Below are 26,236 nucleotides of genomic sequence, written 5' to 3' on the forward strand. Positions count from 1 at the left end.
GTTAGTTCTATTAGATGAAATGTGTATATAGTCCCAATGACACAATGCACTACTTCTAGTGGACACCATTAGAATTGTTTGAATGGCCCAAGAGAAAATCGAAAGTTTCACAACCACTATTATCAAGACAGTAGGAAGATCGCATGAATTGGAAGCAAGGTAGGTGGAAATATACATCAATTGTAGGAATTGCTTGGATTCGTCTTTCGATGTTTATATTCTCTACTTCATTTTGTAGTACAGGATGTTCTCCATCATAGTCAACTGGAAGTATCAATAATGTCACACTGCTGTTATCATACACAGCTAAAAGAATTGTTTTATTGAAAGAAAATGCATCACCTTTTCCTTTTGATATTACATGATTTATGAATAGACTGCAAAGGGTTAAATTTACTTTTAACACTGCAGCTAACTTATCAGCAATTGTGTAACTAATATCCAAACTAAATCCCAGCAATGTGGTATTGTTTTTGAGACTATCAATAATAACTGTTATTCTTTCATGACGCATGTCATTATTTTCAATATCAAGGTGTTGTAGTGTAGTGTTGTTATTGAGGCATTCACTAATAGCTGATGCTCCATCATCAGAAATTCTGTTTTTTGATATGTTCAGCTTATATATCACCTTGTTAACTTCAATGGCTTTAAAGATTTTCACTGCTTCTTTACTAGTAATGTAATTCCAAGACAAGTCAAGTTCTTTTATTGAAGTGTTATGTGTAATACAGTCACTGATAACTACTGCTCCTTCATCTCCTATTACATAGTGATTAATAATAAGAGTATGAAGTGTTGTGCTGACTTTAATAGATTCTATCATCTTCATTATTTCTACAACAAAAACTGTGTGATCCTCATGGTGATCATGTAAATTTTGAGGACGTTCAGATTTTTTGTTGTCATCACAATAATGTACAGAGCCATGCAGTTTTAGTTCAATATGGGTCACCTCAAAGTCACATAGTTCTAATGTTTGAAGCACTTTATTTTTTATAAGATAATTTGTAACCTGTATTGCATTGTTACAATCTTCCTTAAAAGTAACAAAAATTCTTTGGTTAAGGTAAAGAGTAACTGTTTGTAGAAAGACACAGTTGTGTTTAGTGGTTGACATTATCCACTCCATGTAAATTGTGTCGATAACTTTTAGAAGGTGTGACCAATCAGTGGAACCAATTTTAGTCTGCCACAAAGTGTTGTTGCTTTTAAGCAGATCAATGACATCACTGGGCTTTATCAGCATAGAATCTTGTTTAGCAAATAGTTTCACTAAGGTCGTATTTGTTTTTAAGAATTCTGTAAACTTCAGTATACCATTCCTTGTAAAGTTATTATGATTTATGTAAAGCTCCTTCAGTTGTTTATTGTATTTAAGGCTGTCACTGATGGCTAATATTCCAACATCAGTTATTTCATTTTGCGAAATATTCAACACAAGTAATGTAGTGTTAACTTTAATCGCTTCTGCAATCACCAGTGCTCCACTATCAGTTATTTGAGTATCCCACATGTGCAGTTCTTGTAGAGTTTTATTGTGTTTCAGACAGACACCAATAGATTCCACATCATCAGTGGATAAGACATTACTTGAAATGACAAGTTTTCTTAAGGTTGTGTTATTTACAACTGTCTCTATAATGTTTATCAATACACCACAATCGAAATTACAATAACGTATAGTGAGATCCTTGAGAGTGTTGGCTTTGAGGCAGTCATTTACTGCTTGTACTTCATCATTGCTAATACTGAAATCCTTAATATATAGCTTTGTAAGTGCCTTATTAACTTGAATAGCCTTTGCTGTTATGGTTAAATACTGAATCATTCTTGTTCCTTTCAAATAGAGTTCTTCTAGATAACTATCCTTAATGCAACAAAAGACTACTTCATTGAAATTGTATGAATGATTATATGGCAATATTGTACAATGGCCATCTTCATATGTAATCGTGTCAAGTCCACTGTCTGTATCACCAGTAATTTCATTCCATGATGTATTAAACACCTGTACCACATTTTCATGCCTATTGTATTTGATTAAGTCTACAATGTCAGATTGTGACAGTACGTTGAATTTACAGTCTAATTTTTGAAGAGCTCTCATCTTTGTACCAGCTATCAATATGTCCATTATTCCTTCTTTTGTAATACAGTTTGTAGAAATGTTTAAGTCTGACAAAGTCTTATTGAACGCTATGGCATCTGCAATTGCTGTCCCCTTATTAGTAATCCTATTGTCAGCCATACTAAGTATTTTTAGCGTGCAATTAATTTTAAGCAAATCACTAATAGCTATTACTCCATCATCTAATAGCTCATTGTGTGATATATTTAGCACTTGTAAAGTACTATTATTCTTGAGGCATTCACTGATGGTCACTGCTCCACTCCTAGTAATACCATTATGTGAAATGTCAAGTTGTAACAAGCATGTGTTGTAATGCAAAGAATTAAATAGCTCAAATATTCCAGTGTCCTTTAATTGATTTGAAAATAGGTTCAAGCAAGGAACCAAAAGCATGCCAGATTTAGACTTTTCAGTTGTTGTACTACTAGAATCTATCCCCCACAGTGATGAGATGTAATTTTCACTAAGGCAAATATGCTTCACATTGCAAATATTTTCCTTATACTCAGTAAATAATCCTTGTAAAATAGTCATTTCTTCATCAGTGATAGAGCAAGAGGAAAGATTTAATGATTTAAGATGTACACAAGACTTCGCTATAACATTAACTAAAGAAACCATAGTAAATGTATCTATTTTTGTATGTCCCATTTCAATATTGCCATCCTCAAATGTAGCAGAAATACTTTCAGGCACTTGTACAACCTGTTTTGCTTCTAAGCAACACTGAAAAATTAACAGATTTCTAGCTAGAAGAGGTTTTTTAAGTTTTAATGTACTCTGGTACCAATTAAAGCCATCAGATTCTATGCCCACAATCCCCACGTACATAAGCCAAACATAATCACCTACATCAAAATGATGTGCCATATATAATGACTGTTCTTTATTGGGTAAGGTAGACACATAATAAGCTGCCAAGAATTCTTGCATTGTTAAATGAAGGAAGTTGAATGAAACAGTATAGCCAGTTCCTTTCATAGCACATTTACACACAGCTTGCAATAAACCAAAACCATTGAGGAAGTCATCAATATCTGTGCATACTGTTTTTACTTCATCATATGTAAACACTACTCGTCTCTCCTTCAAACCCTTCATGGCTAGTTCAGATAATTGATTAACAAGTTCTATTATAGGTTTCGGTAAATCCTTTACAATTTTAATATTTTTGTTAAAGAGGAAATGTGAAAGTAGATGGTGCTTTTCCAAGTGTCTATATATAGTGTGAATCACAAATTGTTCATTTAATTCTGTCAGAGTGTCAGGCAGACTGTCCTCCTTAAAAAGGTACAGGAGTACTGCCAGGTGAAGAGGAATATGCATAATGCTATTAATAATCGGTCGTAGCTTCAGATATTTTTTCAGCTCAATTCTTTTATCAGAAAATTCTTTAAATGACTCTGCAATATACTTCTCTCGTTCCTCTTTAACTAAGCCAAGAACTTCAATTCTTTGATCAACTAGGGGACGCAACAAAATAGAAGCATGTGGTCTTGATGTAATAACCACAATGGATTTTGGAAAAATTTCATGTTTTCCTAATTTTTCAATAAACAATTTTAATTGACAGTGTTGAGGACACTCATCAAAACCATCTATAACAAAGACTATGTTTTGTCCTCTTGATTTTTTTAGTTCATCAACAGCAACACCAACTTCACTGTTACTTAAGTAATCACAAGAGAAATAAGAAATCAACTGCTGATTAATGGAATTAACACCATGCAAATTAGGGTCTCTAGCAAATAACAGAAAAAGTTTCTTTCCTTGAAGCATTTCACCACAAGCCCAGCGATATGCTATTTCCTTAGCTAGTACAGTCTTACCAATACCAGGTGCTCCTTCTATTAGAATAAACTTCTGATCTGGTGACTCAAATATACTAGTGATACTCTTAGTAACGCTGGATGGGTGTGATGATGTTATACCATCTACAGAAGAGGCACCTCTTGGATGTTTAGACATGTCCAACAGTTCTCGTTCTGTTCTTTTATCTTTGTAATGAATCAATGTGTTACTGACAACTGATTTAGGTTGGTCTGGTGGCCATTCTGTATGATGTGAGTATCTGGTCTCTTTGTAGACATCACGTAGATAATCATTAAGAGAGTCAAGTACTAAATAAAGTAAGAAGAGAAATCTACATAACTGTACAAGTAAATCTTAAAGTTTAAATTGTTCACCGAACTCACAAAAGATTTCTGCCTCACCCAGATCAGTAATCTTATACCCAACTTGTTAACCCTTTCACCATTATAACCACATTTATCTGGTACAATGCTATAAAAGACATTCTGAGAACAACTCTAATGCACTACCTCTCCTATCACGTATTCACGCTTACCCTGAAACAAGCATTCCCATGCACAGAGGTCCAGTTTTAGGGTAACCGGATCCTTCAAGTACTATTGCTGGTTATATTATGCATAATGCATTGTTTTCTTATTGAGTTTCACGAATCCTTGAGTTGATAGTCACACTTTGAAGTTCACTGGATTGCTAAGCTACGTAAGACAGCCAAGGATGAAAGTCGGCCGTTTTTCAAACAGAGCGGTACTGTTTAGAATAGTTGTATACTTACCTGTAGCAACTTTCTTTGTAACTGACTACATGTATTTAAGCGGTTTTACTATATTTTGTGGTTTTATTGTATTAAAATTATACTTTGCGGTTTATTAACATACAAAAACAACCTAGTCAAGGCCCTTGGGCTATACTTATAGTGGTATGGTAACTTAGTAATTTCAATGTACAGTGAAGCTTGTACATACGTATAATGTAATTTGGCATGGACTGTATGGTCCCCCAGGGATTTCAGGGATTCCATATAATTATTAAAAATGACTCGTCACTAACTACACTAACTTTGATCCCACGCAAATATACAGTGCTACTGTACAGTAAAATAATTTTAAGTACAGTTTGTCCACAATTTAAATAGCTTTGTTTGTAAACTAATGTAATTTACCTATAGTTTTTGACTGTCTATCACTGATTGTACTAGTCCTGTCCATGTTGGAAACTAAAAATGACAAAATCGGTACAGTACATTAAAATACTTTTATCAAGACACATAATATGGTAGTGTGTCATGTGGCCAAGAAAGCCAGTGCACCACACAATGTGTATACTGAAAGGGAAAAGGAAATGTCATTTTCACACATGCATTGTTCCATGGCCCCTTTTCCAAAGCACACCACTTTTGAATTATACATATTTAGCTGTCCACCAGGTAGGATAAGCAATACAACAAATTTGATTAAATTGCATTAGCCATTTGTGAGATATACAGTAGCTATAGGTATTCAAAAACTTTTAATTGTTTCTTTTAAGGCTATGAGGGCTTAAATTTCTTTTCATACACTTTGCAAAAATTGTTATAAAACACAAAATTGCTATAAAACTCAATAGCCTTGAACTTTGGTGTAAAAAAGGTGAATTCCCGTACTACAGTAAAATCAGATGAATATCCACAGAGTTATGAACATATATTTGTGTAAAAAATATCAAACTTTTTTGTCACAGCTACAGGGTAACCAAGTATAGGAATAACTTTAAAATTGTTGTGTGCATAGACTGATCATTGCAGCAGTACCCAGGAGCGGAGAAATAGGTAGGGGAGACAGAGGGGCAACTGCCCCCTTCTACACTTTGACAAGTGAGTGCCCTCTCATTTTTTCCAATGCCCATTGCTAAATTGCTAAAGTGTACAGCAACTATTGTAGTCATTAGCCAACTTACTTTGCCCTAATTTACTAGAATTTGTGCTAAAGGTTATGCAAGAATGGAAAACTGCATGAATCAGTGCTGGGAGTGCATGAGATCGAGATACTCTAATAGAGCAGTCACCTAACTACTCTAATAGAACATTCAGTGGAATCACATAAGTTTCAATCTGTCTCCATTAACATGCACATAAATATTGTCACAACACCGGAACAATGAACCTGTACTATAGCACTTTATAGTTGTAATATTGCACGCATGATTACATGTCATTAGAGATTCAATTGTGGATTCTATGTGTGCACGTGGCTGATTCTTATCCCTCTCTCACTCGTTGATCCCGAGAAGAACCTGGTACTGAGTACTACGTAAATTCACGCATCACTTTGGTGTTGTGACCACAGGTACGCCATACTTCACTATATATATCGCCACAACCGCCACTACATTTTTGGTGCTGTAACCACAGGTATGCCATACTTCACTATATTGTCACAATCACCGCTACATTTTTTGGTGCTGTGAGCTGTAACTGAAGGATCATGGCAGAAGTCAAGCAAGCCATATCTTCTCGAAGACGTTATCACACAGACCTGACGAAACTACTACAGAGTGTAGATGAGTACCTTGCTACTACCACACCCCTCACTGCAGATTAAATAGTTACTCTGAGGGACCTGCACGAGCAACTTAGCCGTAAGAACAATCTCATGACCACACTGGACACTAAGATTCTTGAAGCACTGGACAATGATGAAGAGATAGAGGCTGAAATATTACAAACAGAGGAGATTACATCATTGATATCTACTGCTAAGGTAAAAGATTACACACCACCTTACTCCCACTGTTTCTGAAGTAGTAGCAACTCGACATGAAGACACATCCCCAGCAACCAGTTTAGGTGAGTTCCATGATGCTGTAGAAAGTTACATTTGTAGTCTTGCATCACTCGAGAAGACAGAAGACACCTATGGCAGCTTGCTTTTATCAATCATCCTTGGAAAGCTCCCTGGGAAAACCAAACAAAAGTTAGCGAGAGTACATGGCAAGAGAGAGTGGACTGTTACCAAGCTACAATCTGCTATTCTTAATGAGCTGTACGTCTTTCAGATGAGATCCCAAGTAGAAGATATGCTGTCACCAACAGCTGCATTGTTGCTGGAGCTGGCAAGCCGATTGTTGAATTGAAAATACAATGCCCCTTCTGTAAAGGGCCTCACTCTTCCTCATTGTGCAGTACTGTCACATACCCTAAGCAGCACACTGATATTGTATGTCAGGACAGACTGTGCTTCAATTGTTCAGGACATCACAAGATTTCCTCTTGCAGTGCTCCCGATAACAGTCAGACATCAGACAATTTCACAAAAATCAGCCAATGTCAGACAAATTAGCCAATGTCTGACCATAATTGTATTTGGCAGTACATAATGTCCTATCAAAGGAGCCCAAAAGCCCAGGGTGAGGGAGTGTATAAACTGTGGAATGGAATACTGGAATGGAACTTTTTTTTAAGTTTAATATCATTCTTTACACCCAAATAAGTACAACTCCTCCCCTTAAGTAAACAAATAGATAGGATTCCCCACTGAAATCAGCTCATTTAGCATACTTTTTCTCACCGTAACACCTGTATGACTTATAGCTCAGTACTTTATTACTTATCTCAAATAATTGTCTCACTAGCTATTTAAAAAAATTTAAAATTTCAAAACAAAGTAGGGGTTGTTATAATATACACACTACAAAAAGTAAGGAAAATGTTACAGCTGAAATGAGAATGATCCAGCAGTAAAAAGTAAGGAAACAAGACTAGACAACTATACTTGCTAAAATGAGACACACTTTAATACCTACTGCTTTGGCTAGCATCTTGAAATGAGACAATCAAATTAGCCAAAAGTAGGGATAAAGCGTGTCTCATTTTAGGAAGTAGTCGTCTAATCTTGTTTCCTTACTTTTTACTGCTGGATCATTTCTCATTTCAGCTGTAACATTTTTGAGCTTGTTTCCGTACTTTTTTGTAGCGTGTATATTATATCAATCCCTACTTCGTTTTGAATTTTTTTAAATACCTAGTTTGTTTACTTTTTTTGTCTAGCTAGCTAGCTATATTATACTCTTTTTGTTTTCCACATAGTATAAATATCACTTGAAGCAGCTATCTTTTACCTTCGTATGCAATAAGCGCCTCTAAAATAATTATTGCTTTGTCTTCAGTTTAAAGCTATTACAGCAACTGTTTAAGGCTTCAGCTGCATTTCTAATGGACTAAATATTGATGATTTTACAGTAAAACATCACTGGAGAGTCCACCATTATAACAGTGGAACCCTTGCTTTTAGAAGTCTGGATCCCGAGGTGGATCCACCTCTCAAAGACATTACCGTATAGCCTAAATATTTCGAGGGGCAAATATTTCGAGGTTGAGCAATGTAGCTAAAAATAAAATTTTCGCGGATTTGCAAACACTCCCGAAATGTATTAGACTATATGGAGGTCTAAATATTTCAATACTAAAATTTTCGCTGATAACCCTCAAAACCGCGAAATCAGTGAAAATCTCCCCCCCTCCCCAAAATATTTAGGCTATACAGTATTGGCTAGCTACCTCACAAAAAAGTTAAACTGGTAATTAAGACTATATAAAATAACTACCCACCATTAATAAATGCTAGAGCTACACCCGTTCACCCTCGTGTTACGCACACATATTCACACCTTCATTAAAATCACGTATTTGGGTTGTGGCGTGCGCCACAGCTATTAAGCGCTGCAACTTTTAATTATCCTTTGAGAAGAACAAAGAAGCAAATGAATGATGAAAGCAAACAGCATGTTGCAGTGGACAGAGCGTAATCGGAACAACAGATTCATGAATCCGCTGTCATTACCTTGGCTGTCTGAAATTTCTGGAGCCGTACACCTAGCGCTACCGGGTCTTACAGCAGGCAGGTTGGCAGACAAAATGTAAGTGAATTTTGAATTTTTTAAAACTCACTGTACATTAAAACATTCGACTTTTCACTTCATTTACCCAAGGTACAGCATCATTGTAACAGTACTAATGCATTCCATGTGTTTTTTTCGTTATTGCAAAGCTGCTTTTTAAATCCACGAAACCATACGATTTCTTATTAATCCCTACTATACAGTACTATTGTACTGTATGATGAAGGTTCAGTTCAGTGTGCAATGTGGCAATGCCATAATGAGACTTTGGCTTAAATTTTATTTTCTGACATAATTGTGGAAAAGGCTCATTGTAAATGCTTACAAGATAATCCTGTTTCACTTTACCCAAAGATTTTCAGTTAGACTTCTAGGTTAGTGGTAAACACCTTGTACAGGCTCTGCCTTCTGTGTTCGCCTAACTGGTAAAGTTGATAATAAACAAATGAATACTTCATTATACAGTGATTGTACTATAGTACTTTCACAATGCATACATGTAATCAGCTAGCTAGCTAACTTTTATAATCATTTGGGAACAAGGGTTAAGTCAGAAGTCTTCTTGGTATTCTCAATAAACTGCTACTGTGTATGTTCATAACTGACTTTACAGTACATTACATCGGTAAACTTTGTCTATGGTGAGGTGAATTATGCTGAATATGAGCTGACTTCCTATTTATTTGTACTTATTTGGATGTAAAAATGATATTGAACTTTTAAAAATTCCATTCCACCATTCCAGTATTCCATTCCACTGTTTATACACTCCCCCCAGGGTGTGCATATTTGGCTTAAACATTCAAGTCACCCAAGAGAGTGACCACAAATGGACCAACGCCAATCCCTCTGCTGTACAGAAACCTCACAAAATTACTTTAATAGTGTCTCAGTCAGACATGGGGCCAAGTACATATGAAAGTACTTAAGTAAAGTACAAGTACTTTTGAATTTTCCAAGTATAAGTACAAGTACTCTGGCGACAATCAAGAGAGTACTTAAGTAAAGTACAAGTACATGCTGGAAGTACTCAAGTAAAGTACAAGTACATTTTGCTGTAGCAAAATATACACTTATTCAGTGTATTGTAGTATGTAAGTGTACCTAGTGGGGTTGGTACTTTCAGGTTTTTGTCAACTATTCTCTCTCTTAAACACTTAAAATGCACTAACTTTAGCAGCAGCATTGTTTTTATTTGCCAGAATTCTATGACATCATTAATAGTGGCTACATGATACATAGTAAGGTTAGGGAAGGCACTAGAAGAATTGTACACTGCACCTTCATGCAATTTTGTAATGTACCCACTGTGTACAAACTACGTACAATGTATGCAGTACTTACAAGTACTTAAGTACTCAAGTACATACAAGTACTTAGCAAAGTACTTGAGTATAAGTACAAGTACACTGGGGAAATTAAGGAAGTATTTAAGTAAAGTACAAGTACTTTCAAATCTGTACTTAAGTGTACTTAAGTATAAGTACTCATGTACTTGGCCCCATGTCTGGTCTCAGTACATACTGCCTACAGCTAGAGTGCCTTACATCAGAGAATGCCTATTACAGGCAGTGTTATAAGCCCCTGTGTCCAAGCAAAGTATAAATATGTCCGGACAAGTTTGGATTTGTCAGGACATTTTGTCCTGGAGCTTAAGAATTCTTATCGGGAGTAATGCTCTTGTAATTCAAAGCACCGTTGTCACAACTGCCGCCGTAAACATCAAGCCTTTGTGCCTTTGGATACCAGAGTAACCACAACCTACCTACCACTCCAATCAACACTGTATAGCAGCAGAGCAATACCACAGTTCTCCCTCCACCCCCTGTTCAACTTCAACCTGCTGGTGTACATTCCGTGACCTCTCAATCTACTGGAGTGCTCTGTTCAACATCAACCCACTCTTCAGCTTCAACCTGCTGTTCAACCTACTGGTGCATACTCTGTGATCCTCCCTCAACAATGTTTGTCTCCTCAAAATGGCTATAGCAAGAGTGACAAGTCGAAACAGATGTGTTGAAGCCAATACACTACTGGATAAAGGGTCCCAGAGGTCATTCATAACCAAAGAACTAGCCAGCATTCTGGATCTCCAACCTTACTCTAAGGAACTCCACCATTTGGGGCCAAGCACCCAACAAGCTGCCATCTTAATGTTAGCAGGGTCACATTGTTCACTAGGAGTGGAGAAGAATTACAATTATCTGTCCTTGTAGTGTCATTCATTGCAACACTACTTCAGAACTGCACCAACCTTGATTTTTCAGAACTTCCATACTTCAAGGCCTTTAACTGGCTCATCCCCTTAGTGCAGACAGCGAGTTTACAATTTCACTTTTAGTAGGAGCAGATTACTACTGGGGCATAGTTGGAGATAAAGTTGTTTGTGGCAGTGGACCAACCGCAGTAGAGTCAAAGTTAGGATACCTCCTCTCAGGCCCAGGGCACCCTACAACCAATGTTTCAATGATCATCACCCCAACACAAAGTGACTTTGACTTAGAACGCTTCTGGACTTTGGAATTGCTTGGAGTTTCACAAGGTGATGTTGAAGTCAACATGAAAGAGAATTACCTCACCTCCTGTGTCACAAGAGCCACTAACGTGGCATACATAGCCAGATTTCCTTGGAGAACACATCATCCTCCCCTTCCTAGTAATTACAGAATATAGAACATGACAATTAGCAAAGAGACTAGCCATTAAATCTAAGCTATTGCTATTGTACCATCAGATTACTACTGACCAAGAAGCCAGGGGGTTCACTGAGCAAGTCAACACATCAAATGAGTATACTGACACTCATAACATTCCACACCATGCAGTAGAGAAAGTCTCCATTAGAATTATTAATTGATTATAGCTGCTGACAGTCAGCTATCCACCCCTCACTTAATGGCTGCCCAGAGACTGGCATACCATGTAGTAATGATTTGTGTGCCATCATCATTCTTCATCAATTTGGGATCTCAGGTGATATTGAGAGAGCTTTTTTGAACATACACTTACACCCAGATGATAGAGATTACACCTGTTTTTTTGGCTATCAAACCCTGCAGATCTGTCCAGTCAGTTTTGTATTTTTCGTCACAAAGTGATACCCTTTGGAGCAGATAGCTCCCCTTTCATACTTAATGCAGTCCTTCAACATCATCTCAAGCAACATAATACAGCGGTATCTCGTGACATGCACATTAATCTTTATGTTGACAATAACATTACTGGCTGTGACAAAGAGGATGCAGCTACAGAGTATTACAAGGAAGCATGAGCCATTATGTCTAGTGGAATGTTCAACCTCCGTAGCTGGTCCTCCAACAGTAACAGACTTAAGGTCAATGCTGTTCAAGACAATATTACCAATAATTACAGCACTGTTAATGTTTTAGGTCTCCGTTTGGACCCAACCACTGATTTACTGTCACTAGTAGCAAAGCCCTATTTCCTCACAAACAACCACTTGGTCACCAAGAAAGAACTACTACAAGCCACATTAAGGATTTTCGATCCTTTGGGGTATAGTTCCCCACTTGTAGTTCGAGTCAAGATTTTCATACAGACATTGTGGCTACACAAGGTTGGCTGGGATGAACCACTAAATGATGACTTAGCTAAGGACTGGTCAGAAATTGCTAATGATTTGAAACAATCTTCAGAGTTCTCTGTCAAGAGATGCTATTTCCCAGCTCCTCCCACACAACCTACTATCCACTGCTTTGCTGATGCAAGCCAGAAGGCCTATGGAGTTATTACAGACAACAACCAAGTCTCATATGTGTTAGCAAAGACTTGTGTTAGCAAAGACTTGTGTTAGCAAAGACTTGTGTTGTACCACTGAAGCATCTCATGTTGCCACTTCTTGAACTGATGGTTGCACTAATTGCCACAAGACTAACACATTTTGTAATGACACAGCTCACAACCCACCAATATTCATTTCCTTCAAAGTCATGGCAAACTGGTTAACTACACCATCATTATGGCCATCCTGTGAACAACCATGTTTATCTCCATTACTTGTAGCAGCAGCAACTGCAATCCCCACAGTACTGAACCAGCCTGATGTTGGACTTCATTGTGTCATCTCAATCAAGTACCACAGTACACTTAGTAAATTACTTACTGTGACTGCATATGTTCTTATTTGAGAACTTCCCCAGTACAACGCCAGACTGAACCTGCTAGTGCTGAGGAACTCATCACAATGGATCAAAGATACCCAACAAACTGTGTTCTGGAGAGTTGCTAACCTTGATCAGATTGCAAAACAACCCAGCACTAGCCGTATTATGCTTGTCAGACAACTTTGAATGTTCCTAGACTCCAAAAGATATCTACAATGTGGTAGACGCATCCACAATGCACCACTTAATGAAGCAACCAAGTTCCCGTACCTCCTACCTTACAAACACCCACTATCCTCACTGATTGTTCTGGACATACACACAACACTACGCCACTCAAGAACAGGAACAACATTGACTGCTCTCCAACTATCCTATTGGGTCCCAGCTGCTAGTCAATTTGTTAAGTCAATACTACATACCGTATTGCCTCGAATTACGGCCAGTCTTGTATAAACGCCTGGTCCCGTTTAGTCACCGGGGGTATACAGCATCATAACAAAAATAAATGTCGGGTCTCAAATAAACGTCTAGTGCAGTCATTATTTTTTAAAATTCTGGGCGGTGCGGGTATAAACAATGAAGTGAAGAACGTTTTATAGAGTTCCTTTTAAACTTGAATCTGTGAAATATGCTGAGGGAAACATCAAGGAGAGTACAACACCAAGGTATGAAGTTGACTCGTGAATGCTGATCAGGTACATAAACGCCGGTCTCGTATAGTCGCCAGTCTCGTTTAGTAGCCAGGGTAAAAAGTTGCTTGAAAGAAATAAACACCCAGGCCATAATTCGAGGCAATACGGTAATTGTGTCATCTGCCGTACGGTTTCAGGTAACCCATATCCTACACCAGACCCAGCACCACTGCCATCCATACGGACACAAGATGTTCATCCGTTCACTTATACAGGAGTAGATTTCAGTGGAGCACTGTATGTGCGATGTGGAAGAGAGGAAATTAAGGGTCTATTTGTGTTTATTTATGTGTGTCATTACTCGTGCACTTCATTTAGAGATTGTTAAAGACCTTAGTACAGAGACATTTCTTCTAGCATTTCGTAGGTTTGCCGCAAGAAGATTGCTCCCTACCATAATGGTCTCAGATAATGCTTCCACCTATCTCTCCGCCACAAATGAGCTACAGTTCCTGATGCAGTTACCAGAAGCAAAGAGAGAGGTGGGTAAGCAAGGAGTTACTTGGAAATTTACCCCAAGAGAGCCCCATGGTGGGGTAGTTTCTGAGAACAGATGGTGGGACTTACCAAAGCAGCACTGGAGAAGGTTCTTGGGAGATACTGATCACTTTGAGGACAGTCATTGGTAGAAATTGAGGCAGCACTCAATGACCGACCACTAACGTTTGTATCGTCGGAGAATAGAGACTTAGAGCCATTGCACCTGCCCACCTGCTGCATGGAAGACAGATAACATGCCTCCCTTTGAAGCAGCAGATGATGATGAACTGAATGATCCTGATTATGGTGAGGCTTGTGTAAGCTAATTGCAACCATACTGCAGAATTCCCAGAAGCGCTGGCGTCATGAGCACCTTACATCCTTAAGAAAAGTTCATCGAGCTACTGTCAAACAGTTAGGGCAGGAGATGTGGTACTTAACCATGACGATGCACCTCATGCCACTTGGAAGATGGGAGTAGTGGAAGATTAGATCACAGGAGGAGATGGTATAGTACAAGCAGTAATGCTACACACTGCTACTGGACTGACCCACCAACCAGTCACAAGACTATATCCGTTGGAAATCAATGTGAGTACTCAAACTGAGACCGAGGCAACACAGAGAGGAGTTGACATTGTCACTACTGAGTCATCGACAAGTACTGAGTCATCAGTAAGTGCCTGACCACAACGATTGTCAGCCCATAGAGCTACTGTGAAGATGAAGGAGTGGGCTAGAGCTCTTGCTACACCTCTTTCCCCCCCAAGGCACCAAAACAATGAACCTGTACTTATAGCACTTTTACAGTTGTAATATTTCACACATGATCACGTGTCATTAGAGATTCGATTGTGGGTTCTATGTGTGCACGTGGATAATTCTTATCCCTCCCTCATTCGCTGATCCTGAGAGGAACCTGGTACTACTATGCAAATTCACGCATCATTTTTGGTTCAGTGACCACAGGTACGCCATACTTCACTAAATCGTCACAACCACCTCTACAAATCTATAAGCATGAGGCCATCTGAAATTCCCTCATTTACTGGTGTATCTAATTGTACAGTATCCTAATGTCATGGCCATAATAGTATTATAGGTGTATTCTATTCAAGTACACATGCACCACTGAGAATACTCTCAGATTCAATCTCAAAGCATAAAGGTTTCCTGTGGGGGCATGCCCCCAGATCTTCCTAGTATTGGCATGCTTCGCAGGCTAGTGGCTTTGCACACTAAGGTACAGTTAATGATTTTAAAACACTTTGCAACTTACAGCCAACCCACATGACTTTCCCCAATTTTGAGTACCGTTCTCCACCCCTGGAAGTACCTTTTATGGTTTGAAAAACAATTATTTACAGCTAGAGATATAAAGCAAAAGCCAAACAAGTGTAAACTCACAGGGTGAGGTACTCTAATAGAGCAATCACTGTGGGGTAAAAGTGCACAAATTTCAAAAAAAATCTGCTTTCATAGATCTGCCAATGGAAATTTTATTCTATGTGTGTTGCACTAAAGTCTTCAAAAAATGTGCACTCTATTAGAGTATTACAACAATATTGAAATAAAACATGCAATAAGTGCTCAGTAATTATTATTGTGTTTGAAAAGTTTGTGTAGATAAGTATGAAATCCACATAAAAGAAAACAGCAAAAGCCTGGGTGAAAAAAGTAATGGCGACAGCAAAGAAATGACCACAATGATGCTAATCTAATAACTTTTAGAACAACCTTGTGGACTATAATATCTCACCACTATACACATCATCAACTGGATCAAGACCAAGTTGTTGTCTTCTCACATTAGTAAGAGCAACCTCCAGTGTTCTCCATGTAGCATTAGGAGTTGACTTCAACCACCTGTCCAGCACATCTTCACAGCAATCTTCAACTCGATGGGGATGATTTATTCTAATAGCTTTTAGTGTATCAAGTGGTAAATTCAATTCTAGCCCAATGTCCTTCCAGTCAGCAACATATTTCTTGGTTACATACCTGTGAAGGTCTCTCATTGTTGGAGTATCATCCTCTACAGACCACACATGATACTGGTAATGGTAGTAATACACAATACAAATCACTCACTATTAATAACTTGATTAATCACTACTGCACCCTCCACTATTGTTGCAGTTTCTACAATAAGCAACCACTGTCACTACATAAACTACAATACACCTTATATGATGACAACCTGCTAACCAGTATGAAATGCAGGTCAGTGTTATAAAACTTACAGTGTATTAGCTACTGTACATGCTAGTAGCTGTGAAGTTTATTACCATATGTAAAAAAATTGTCAGCTAGCACACACATATATAAGTAACCAAGCAATGTTAACATTTGTGTTTGCTGTTTACTGTAACTACAAATTTCCAATTTGTATGCATGAGTTGTCCTTTGTCTCCTTGCATATACACTGTAGGAGCTAAGTATGAATGTTACTATGCATAATATATGGATTCTAACTATACAAGCAAAGCTACAGGTACAAAGTGGCATTAAGACACATGATAGTGTGTCGTGCAGCCAAGTACAGCCAGTGCAGGTGCGCGACAGACAAGTGTGAATTTTAAGAAAACGCCATTTTCATGCCTTTGTAGTTTGATGGTGCCAAAACAGAAATTAATCATTTTTGCTGTGGAAACTTCCTCAGGGTGGGACTCCTCCTGTTTCAAATTTGAGCTGAATACAACTCAGCCATTACTGAGATATGCACCTTCAAAGTTCGTTTCTTTTGTCTTCTTGTTTTCCTTCTTTTTTTCGCTCTACTTAGAAAATCACATAATTCATGCATGCTTTAGAAGGTAGTAGGAGCATAAAACAGCACAATATTTTACAGTCCAAGTTTTGTACACGTTGGATAAAGAACAAGGCAATTATGTGTGATCATCTTTCAAAATGCAAAAGCGATTTTTTTTGTCATGGCTACAAAGTAAACTGTTTGAAAGAATAACTTGAAAATCAGTCGTAGTGCAAACTTTTTGTGATTTGAAAGAAACATGCTAACAGTCATGGAGCCAACCATGTGTAACAAATGCATGATCGAGTTTTGCTAATAAAAGTATTACTTGCCACGCCTACCAGGCAAACTAGCTAATGGAATGAGCTAAAAATAGGTAGAGAGGTAGATTAATTATTTTAGAAAGGCCTTACAGTGGTTTACAAAGGATCTGATTAAAAACCTCTGAGTTACACTATGAAAGTAAACTAGGTGTAACAAGTGTGCAATTGAGATGCCCTAATAGTGCAGTCACCCTAATAGAACATTCAGCTTTGTAATAAGCCTCTCTATTAGAACATTTAACTACAACCAAGTCACCATGTAGAGAGTTCAGCTACAAACAAGTCACCTAATAGAGCAATCAGCTACAATCAAGTCACCGTGAAGAGTTTAGCTCCAAATATAGCAAAGGTACTAAGCCCTCCTCAGAATAATATTATCTTCCTTGGAGTTGTACTGAATAGTGTGATAAGATTGATATGCTCTAATAGAATACTCAAATACCCTAATAGAGCAATCAAACAGTCAAAGTGCTTCATAAAAACGTGTTCCTAAACGTGGTCTAAACATGATAGAAGATTTTTCATACACCAGGAATCGAACCACTGACCTCTTACTTTGAGAGCTGGTATTTTTCTACTGTTGCACAAAAAAAAGATTTATAGGGTAAACCACTTATGGGAAACTCACTGTGTTATTATACAACCAAGTACTAAGAAATATAAGAAATGCGGTCAAAATTATGCCATAAATAAATAATTAATGTTTGAGAAAACTACCAGGCCTACGAACTTGCACTAACTGGGGTTCGGATCGCCAGTGAACAAAGGCACAATCGTATAATAATCAGGAGGTTTTGTGCCAGTGATAGAAACAGTACAATTCTATTTAATGCCGATCAAAACAGATTAGCACGTGATTCACATTCCAATTAGTGCTGGTGCATTTTTGGAACAGTTGTTAATCTAGAAAGTCGAAACACCAAGCCGTCATCCATTAATCTAGAAAGTCGAAACAACAAGCCGTCATCCATGAATGTAGACGAAGAAATGTTAGTGTTAATTAGTTTCACTGATGTGTGCTTCAGAGCCATTTGCTGTTTTGCAGGTGACCGAGGTGGCTGAACACCGCCAGTGTTTTGCCTGCTTATCTGGTGTTGGAGAGAGGGTGCTTGCAAGATACTGTTGTAGGAAGGGTAGAAAATCGAGATACTCTAATAGAGCAGTCAGTCACTTAACTAATAGAACACACACTTAATTGCTAGTGAAAGTCTAGCTCTCCATCCTAAAATAATTAGCCCTGTCCTGTTTACAAAACTAAGCTTTGTATGTCCAGCTTGCAAACTCGCACAGATCAATATACTCTAATAGAGCAGTCACTTACCTTGATAAATTATAGCAGTCAGTTTCATATATACTAGGTATTGTTTTCTCTTGAACAGTATGGTAGCTACACACTGTATATGTTTTGCCCTGGTATTAGGATTTCATGTTGGTTCATGTACTTGGTTATATGTGACGCGGTCCTAGTAATAATAATAATAATAATAAAGTTATTACATGGCGGAGTATATAATTTTGCACAACCAGTCTGAGCAACAAACAGGATCAAACTAACTGTTAACAAAGATGTCATGCACTATTCTATATGGTTGATCTATTCTACAGCTGGTTACTTTGTGAATTGGGATTTACCCCCATTTGCAGTGTTGCAACATGCATTTAAGTACTCGTGTTCACCATACCACGTCTGGCACAAAACAGCCACTGTCATTTCAAGTTGATGTGTAACAAAGTCTTAAGTGTTATACTGTAGTTTTGTACTCAAAGAACTTAACTTCTGTTTTAAGAAGAGACTTTATGACAATCCTTCACTAGTTCGGGAAAGATCCAATTAAGAAACAGGACCATGTCACTGTTCATTTCAGTACTAGCGCATCCTAATTGCTGTAAAACTCACTAAATACTTTATACTGTGGTGAAATTTTATCCTATGTACGAGTTATGCCATGCCGCCATATGGTGGCTATGGCAGGTAAGGGATTAAGTACACAAACCAATTATCACAGCCTTGGTCTCTTCTTCACTGGTCCTCTTACTGAACATAGCATCCTTTTTGACTCGCATTTATAAGGTACAGAAAAGAAGTGAAGTTGGTGTAGCTGGCACTGGTAGCTGAATGGTTAGCACGGTGGACTAAAGCATACGGCAGGGATCTGCTTTAGCGTAATTTTAGTTGTTTTTTTTCTACATTTTTTCTAAGTTTATTGCCAGTCGGTGTCAACAGCTTCAGATGGTGCTTATTGACACCAACGATCAGTGTCAATAGCGAGGACCTTATTATAAACAACCTCCTCAGTTTATATCGAGCATTTAGATAATTACAATTAAAAGAAAAAATTAGGAATTTTAAACTAGACTAACTATATAGTCTACTTTCACACATACGTTTTGTACATACCATTCCACAAGCAGTCCATTTCCTGGTGGCACTCGTCTACAACGGAAAACAGCTCACTGAACCACCCGCACATGTATTCCAATATGCTGGTGCAATAACATTTTGAAACATGCATGCCCGGAGATTAAAGCCGTACTGTGCTATGGCCACTATAGTACGGTATATGGCATGATAAAAGTAAGACAATAGCACACGTACTGTATAGCTATCAATATGCCAAAGGTTTCTTCTTAAGTGAATTTGAAGCATTTCTGTGAAAGTAGCTGTAGCCACTTTTCTGCAACACTTGCCTGAACACATCAGGCAGGTAGGCAGGCAGGTAGGCAGGCAGGTAGGCAGGCAGACAGGCAGGTAGTAGAAAATTCCATTGAATAATTTTTTTTATAATTCTGTAGAAACATTTCGAGTTGATCTGAAGGCACTTTTGGGTTAGAGTTTACCCAACCAATACTGCCAGGTTGTCATGCTGGTTTTTGGGTAATATTTTTTTGCTGGCCATGCCCACACCTTCATCATCCCTACTATACAGTACTATAGTACTGTATGATATGATTTTTAAGTAATTCTGTGTATTGTATGTCTATCATAAAAAACTCGGCTATTTGGTCAGTGGTCTTAAGTTAGAGTTAATGCACCGCCGTGCGTGTGTACAGAAAATACAGTATGAGACACCCTCCCCCCGAATACTGTATTTTTCGTACACACAAGCAAGGCAGTGCTTTAAGTGTTATATTGTATATACATCCTGGTCGCGTCTGGCTCGGAGCGATTTTCTCTAGTACTCAAACCGCTGTGATTTTCGGTGATAAGGATATCCGTAAGTGTTCATATAATCTATTTCTAGTCGTAGAACGAACTAATAGGATTAATTTGGCTAGTTTTAGCGATATACAATGTCATGCACGTGATCAATCGTGCTGTCTTGGTGGAGTCGTGTTTAAAAAGCTTCGTGCAGACGATCAGTAGGTGTTTATACAATCTACTCCTAGCCATAGAACGAACTCGTAGAATTAGTTTGGCTGGTTTAGTGATTTACAGTGTGTTGTTTACGTAACATTCCTTAAATAAATTCTCCGCATAACTGTACTGTATTTGCCCAAGTGTGCTGTATTTGCCCAATTAAGTGCATAACTGTACTGTATGACTCATACAGTACAGTTATGCAGTTGATTAGTACTGTATGGACAATACGATACGCAGCATCGCTTTGATTCTCCCACGTAAGGTACAATATAGTCACATAAAACTTTACAAACCATATTCACATAAGTCACTATAGTGGCTATTGACATTCATTCATTGATAACTCATATATGGAAGGTCACACGGACTTGCAATTTAAATTTTTAATCTTCCCTTGTATTTGCTTGTTTACTTTTCTGTGGCGTAAAAACCTGTGCACACGGTCACACCACATCAAAAGAAAGAATGGTACCAGACTAATTATTTTCATCTGAATGCACTCATTACTGATAAAGTGAAGTAACCATTACATTCCGTTTTCAGCTATATTCAGCTAGTTACACAGTGTAACAAGCGAACAACACAATACAAGAAGCACCTTTGCAATCAATTCAGTCACTACAGAAATAGGGAAGCCATCATGCATGCTACTGCAAATTGACTGTCAGCTAAAAGAAATGGGACACAAGGTAAGTTCATGATGCACGCATTGTATTTATTGTGGTATGTCCAAAAGGCACCTGTCGGGCTAAATCAACATTTAACAGTGAAAAATCAAACCCATAGCCTTAACCATTATTGAGTTATGCTTGGCATCAGTCAGTCAGTCAGTCAGTCAGTCAGTCAGCCAGTCAGCAGAAACTTCTATAGAATAAAAAAGATTAGAATTTCATAGCAACATGTTGGAAGCATTTTGGGTTGCACTGAAGACACTTTTGTGCTTGGTTATACCTAACCAACACTGCCAAGGCACCATGAAGGTATTGTGAGGGGTGATATTTTTGGCCAGAAAAGCCCAAAACCTTCATGATCACCAATATACAGTGCTATCATACCGTATGATATGTTTTGTTAAAACTGTTGTTAGATTGTAGCTGTATGTAAGTGATTTGGTTGGTTAGCCTATATTATAACTGTAATCATAATCACAACGGTAAAGATAGAAAGCAAAGTAGTTGTAATCAATTATTATCCATATGAAATTGCGCTACACCTGGACATATAGCTGGTGTCAGTTACCCATCCAATCCTTCTCTGCTACGTACTACCAACTTAAAGGAGAGCAACTGTTAGCATCTGTAGCATGAGCAGCAAACACAGCTATATACAGGTGTATGGCAACTCACAATAATGTGGGAGTGCTAGCCTTGGGCCTGAGGTATGGGCCAGGTACACAGACTAGTGAATAACAATAACTAAAAACAAACACAGCTTCCATAAACAAGTCACTTAGAATTAGGGCTGCACCGATTCTAGTATCGGTATTGGTATCGGGCCGATACTGCTGTTTTTATGAAGTATCGGAATCAGCCATTATATTGTTGCAGATACCGATTCTTATCACATGCGAGAATAAAATAACGTTTGTTTGTACTTGCTTATTTTACTAGCACAGTGGATGCCTAAAAGCATCAAGTATAACACCAATAGCTATCTACCAGCAAAATCACTGATCTATGCTGAAACCTACGTATGAAAATGCTTTACTGAGAAAAAATCGATATACTCTAATAGAACAGTCAATAACTCTAATAGAGAAATCAGGTAGAAGTGACTGTTTCTGTATTAGAATATTTTTGTCACAGTGTTTTTGTAAGCACCATTATGATATTATCTATACTTCTCCAGAAGAATACTGAAATATCCACTGGTTTGCATTTCAGTGACTTCCTTCTTTGTGAATCTTGATTGGCTACTTCATTATAAACATGAACGATACTAAAAACATGTACAAGAATACCATGAAATGCACTATATAATAAATGTGTGCATTATGAAGTAGCTACTTTAAGGTACTTGGTATCGGTACTTGTACTTGCAGATACTTCCCAGCTGAGTACTTGGTATTTGAAGTATCGGTAAAAGGTGGAATCGGTGCAGCCCTACTTAGAATCTACTTCTTTAGCTTTGTTTTAACATGTGTAGTTGTATTAACTTAAAGGTGGTCGGCTACCTGATAACTTGTGTGTTATTTCACTAAAAAACGGTACTGACTAAACGCCTCAGTATCTCAGGATAGGGTGGGAGCTAGCACTTAGATTTTATAAAGCTATCATACACAGGTGCAGTCAGTAAAACAAACAGCATTTTTCTACAAGTCATTTCCTAAATGAAGGCCTGTGGGCATATCTTTTTCAGTACTAGCACATCTTGTTATGAAATACACAACACAATTGCAAAACATTCTATGGTGAGTTATAATGCCATGCTGCTATATGGCAGCAGTGTCCATTAATAGATTTAAGGTGAAAAAGATATAACCCATTGTCATCAAGTCACCCCACCCTTTTGACTGACATTGGATTGTTTCCAATAGAGATCCGCAAGAAGGCTAATGACTGCAAATGGAGGCGGTCAAAATCTTGGCACTAAAGCTACTGAATGTAAACATTATAATTGTAATAGTATCTTTGTCCAGGGTACAATCGGTGATACCATTTCAACTCAGATTTCAACAGTGGTAAGACAAAACCCAATGTCTACATAGCATTGAAAATTTTGTACATATCAATAAGTAACCCCTTAATTTCACAATCCAGGGAAGTGTTGCTGTGCTCAACCAAGAGAAAGAAGAGGCTACAGTGAGTAGTAGACAATGGACCTAGTATCTATAGAGCAAACAAAATATCACTGGGGTTTTGATACTACTACTGCACCATTAGTAGTCCAAGGGGATTACTTGAACACATTAAATGGTCCAGGATACCATCAGTACTTGTGGTACTAATATGGCCTATGGACTACATACATGACACTTGTGGTACTACAAATGATCCAGGGGATCACTTAACCTAAAAATGGTCAAGGGGATCACTTGTGGCAGCCATATCAAGTTTATGGGACTGTCTGTAGAATGACAGAAACTGTTCCATTTCGAGAGGTCTGCCACTTTGATACAGCAATGTGATTTCTAAGAAATCATATGATTTCAGTGATAAATGCATGGGGGACAAGTTCAATCTGACTCTAAAAACAATTACAGAGGAATACTGGTCATTAAGGTACAGTGAGTTCTACTTTAGCCCAAGTGGTGTACAGTATGCATAGAAAATTTTGCTGCATGAAATTTTCATAGTTGTAAACCAAAACAGGATTTTCACACACAATTTTATTTCCACGGTTCAATGCCAATACTGGATTGTTCACGATTATATTTTCACGGATCACGTTTTCTTTATTGTGGTTTTCGTGGGTGCAAAGTTGTCTCCTATTCGAGCTCATGTTACACTGACTACAAGACAGATATAACACATAACTTTAAGCCAGAACTTTGCCAAGCATTGTCTTAACAGAAATGAAAACAATGTCAAACATGTCCCGTTTTGAAGCACTCCTGCAAAGGGATGTGTATTCCCTCTCACAATTCACTGTCTCTCCAACTGGGGGATTCTATATGTATGGTAGCCCATGAAATGGTTAAAGTTCTGGCCACCATTGTCGAGAGTCAGTCATAAAATTTCACAAATTTTGTTTTCACAGTTGCTGTGTTAACCGTGAAATCCATGAAAATCATGCAGCATGAAAATTTCTGTGCATACAGTACAAGATTTATCATGCATCAGACCTCTCGGTAAAGGGGATGTCATATAGGCATGCACTGTAGGTAGACCTGCAACTGTGGTGAAAGTATTGAATGTGGCCTATATCATACAGTACTGTATAGTAGGGACCACAAAGGAGCAGGCGTGGCCCACAAAATAACATCACCCAAAAACCAGCCTCAATTTTCCCTGACGATGATGAGGCAGTATTGATTAGCCCAAACAAGCTTTCAGATCAACCCGAAATGCTTTCAACAAGTTGCTACGGAATTTTTAAAAAAACTATTTAACAGAATTTTCTACTGACTGACTGAATGACTGCTTGACTGATGCCTTCAGACAAGTGCAACTCGATAACGGCTAAGGCTATGGGCTTGATTTTTTCACTGTTCGATGTCGCTTCGGCCCGAGAGGTACCTTTTGGTATACCGCAGTACGTACAATGCATTCTTCATGGACTTACCAGTGTCCTCCTTTGTGTCCCATTTATCTTTGCTGACAACAAAGTGTCGATTTGGTGGTAGCACGTGATGGCTTCCCTTCATAACAGATATCGTCCATATTTTTCATAGTGGTTATTTTGATTGCAGAGGTGCTTTTCGAACAGTTCTTAATTCAAAATATTGTGTAACAGGTTGAACATAGCTGACAATGAAGTGTAATGGATGCTTCACTTTTCAGATGATAATAGATATAGCTGGGGTGCACGGCGCCATTTCAGATATGGTATGCGCGGGTTCACCAGTCATAATAATTATTTACAAAAAAAGTTAACTAACAAGTACACAGAAAAATTTGGAATTTTCAACTAGAGTAGGGACCATAGCACATCGATAAAAAGTACCGAAACAAGCTGGAGTAGTGCACAATATTAAATCACAGTAAAACAATAAGAAGTGTTATATCCCTACTGTGCATTTCCATTGTGGTATCTTGAGTACAGTAGGGATATAACACTTCTTATTGTTTTACTGTGATTTAATATCGTGCACTACTCCAGCTTGTTTCAGTACTTTTTATCAATGTGCTATGGTCCCTACTATAGTTGAAAATTCCATTTTTTTCTGTACTTGTATACTAAGAACCAGTGTGTCACCTTAATATATTTAATTGTGGGTTTTCCTTGAACATCAAATTTAGCAGCATTGCAGTTACAGATCTACCTACAATGAGTGCCCAACTGTCACCCCTTTGTCAGTAGTCCTTTTCTAATTTAATCACAAGCATTTCTGTGAACTATGAATGCTTGTCCGTGTATGCCTGTTGTATCACTAACAATACATTGTGTAACTAGCAGTTGACATACCTGATGGGAGCGAAGAAGTGGAAGGCAAATCTGAGAACAAGTCTTGGTTTATATCGTCAACCAGTTTTTTCACTACAGGGTCATTGTGTTCCTGGGCATATTCGTTCATTGCCTCTAAAAACTTTTGGAAGACATCAACTACACCAATCTGCAATCCATTCTTCATAGAATTTAACAATACAGTCGTCTTGTTTATGTCAGTTGTAGCAGCCAAAAACTCCGAATTTAGCGTAGGATCGTTGAACAATGCCTTTCCGACAAAAGTGGGATACAATGCGTTGGCTGGCAAGGCTATCGACAACTTCCGATAATGCTTGCTAAAGGCAGCAAGGTAAGGATTAGTAGTCATCTTCCTCCGTTTCACTTTTTGGGTCACGTGATTGGAATGAGGAGGTCAAAAATTTTGTGCTTTCACAAGACAACGTTACCAACTGTAGATGGGACATTCGTCGCTCAGCGTGCTGGATAGCTATAGCTATATCACCCAGAACATTCAACTAGTAACAATTGATGCCGGCATGCATTGGCCATGGGCATTTGAGACAAATTTTACCCCTCTCTATTCCACTTTCAAGGTGCAGCTCTTAAAACATGGGAGATGGTTCTATGCAAAGTATAT

General features: G+C 38.1%; 1 protein-coding gene across 1 annotated transcript; it reads right to left on the minus strand.

The window, feature by feature from the left end:
- Positions 1–222: 222 nt before the first annotated feature.
- Positions 223–26,002, minus strand: LOC136237673 (protein NLRC3-like). The gene is made up of 6 exons (XM_066027891.1): positions 25,618–26,002; positions 16,209–16,259; positions 15,877–16,152; positions 5,106–5,159; positions 398–4,254; positions 223–264 (listed from the first exon to the last, which is right to left on the minus strand). Exons 1-6 carry the CDS (start codon positions 25,964–25,966, stop codon positions 223–225), a joined length of 4,629 nt encoding a protein of 1,542 aa, XP_065883963.1. The 5' UTR covers positions 25,967–26,002.
- Positions 26,003–26,236: the final 234 nt, after the last annotated feature.

Source organism: Dysidea avara, chromosome 11, assembly GCF_963678975.1.
Source record: "Dysidea avara chromosome 11, odDysAvar1.4, whole genome shotgun sequence".
Taxonomy (NCBI): Eukaryota; Metazoa; Porifera; class Demospongiae; order Dictyoceratida; family Dysideidae; genus Dysidea; species Dysidea avara.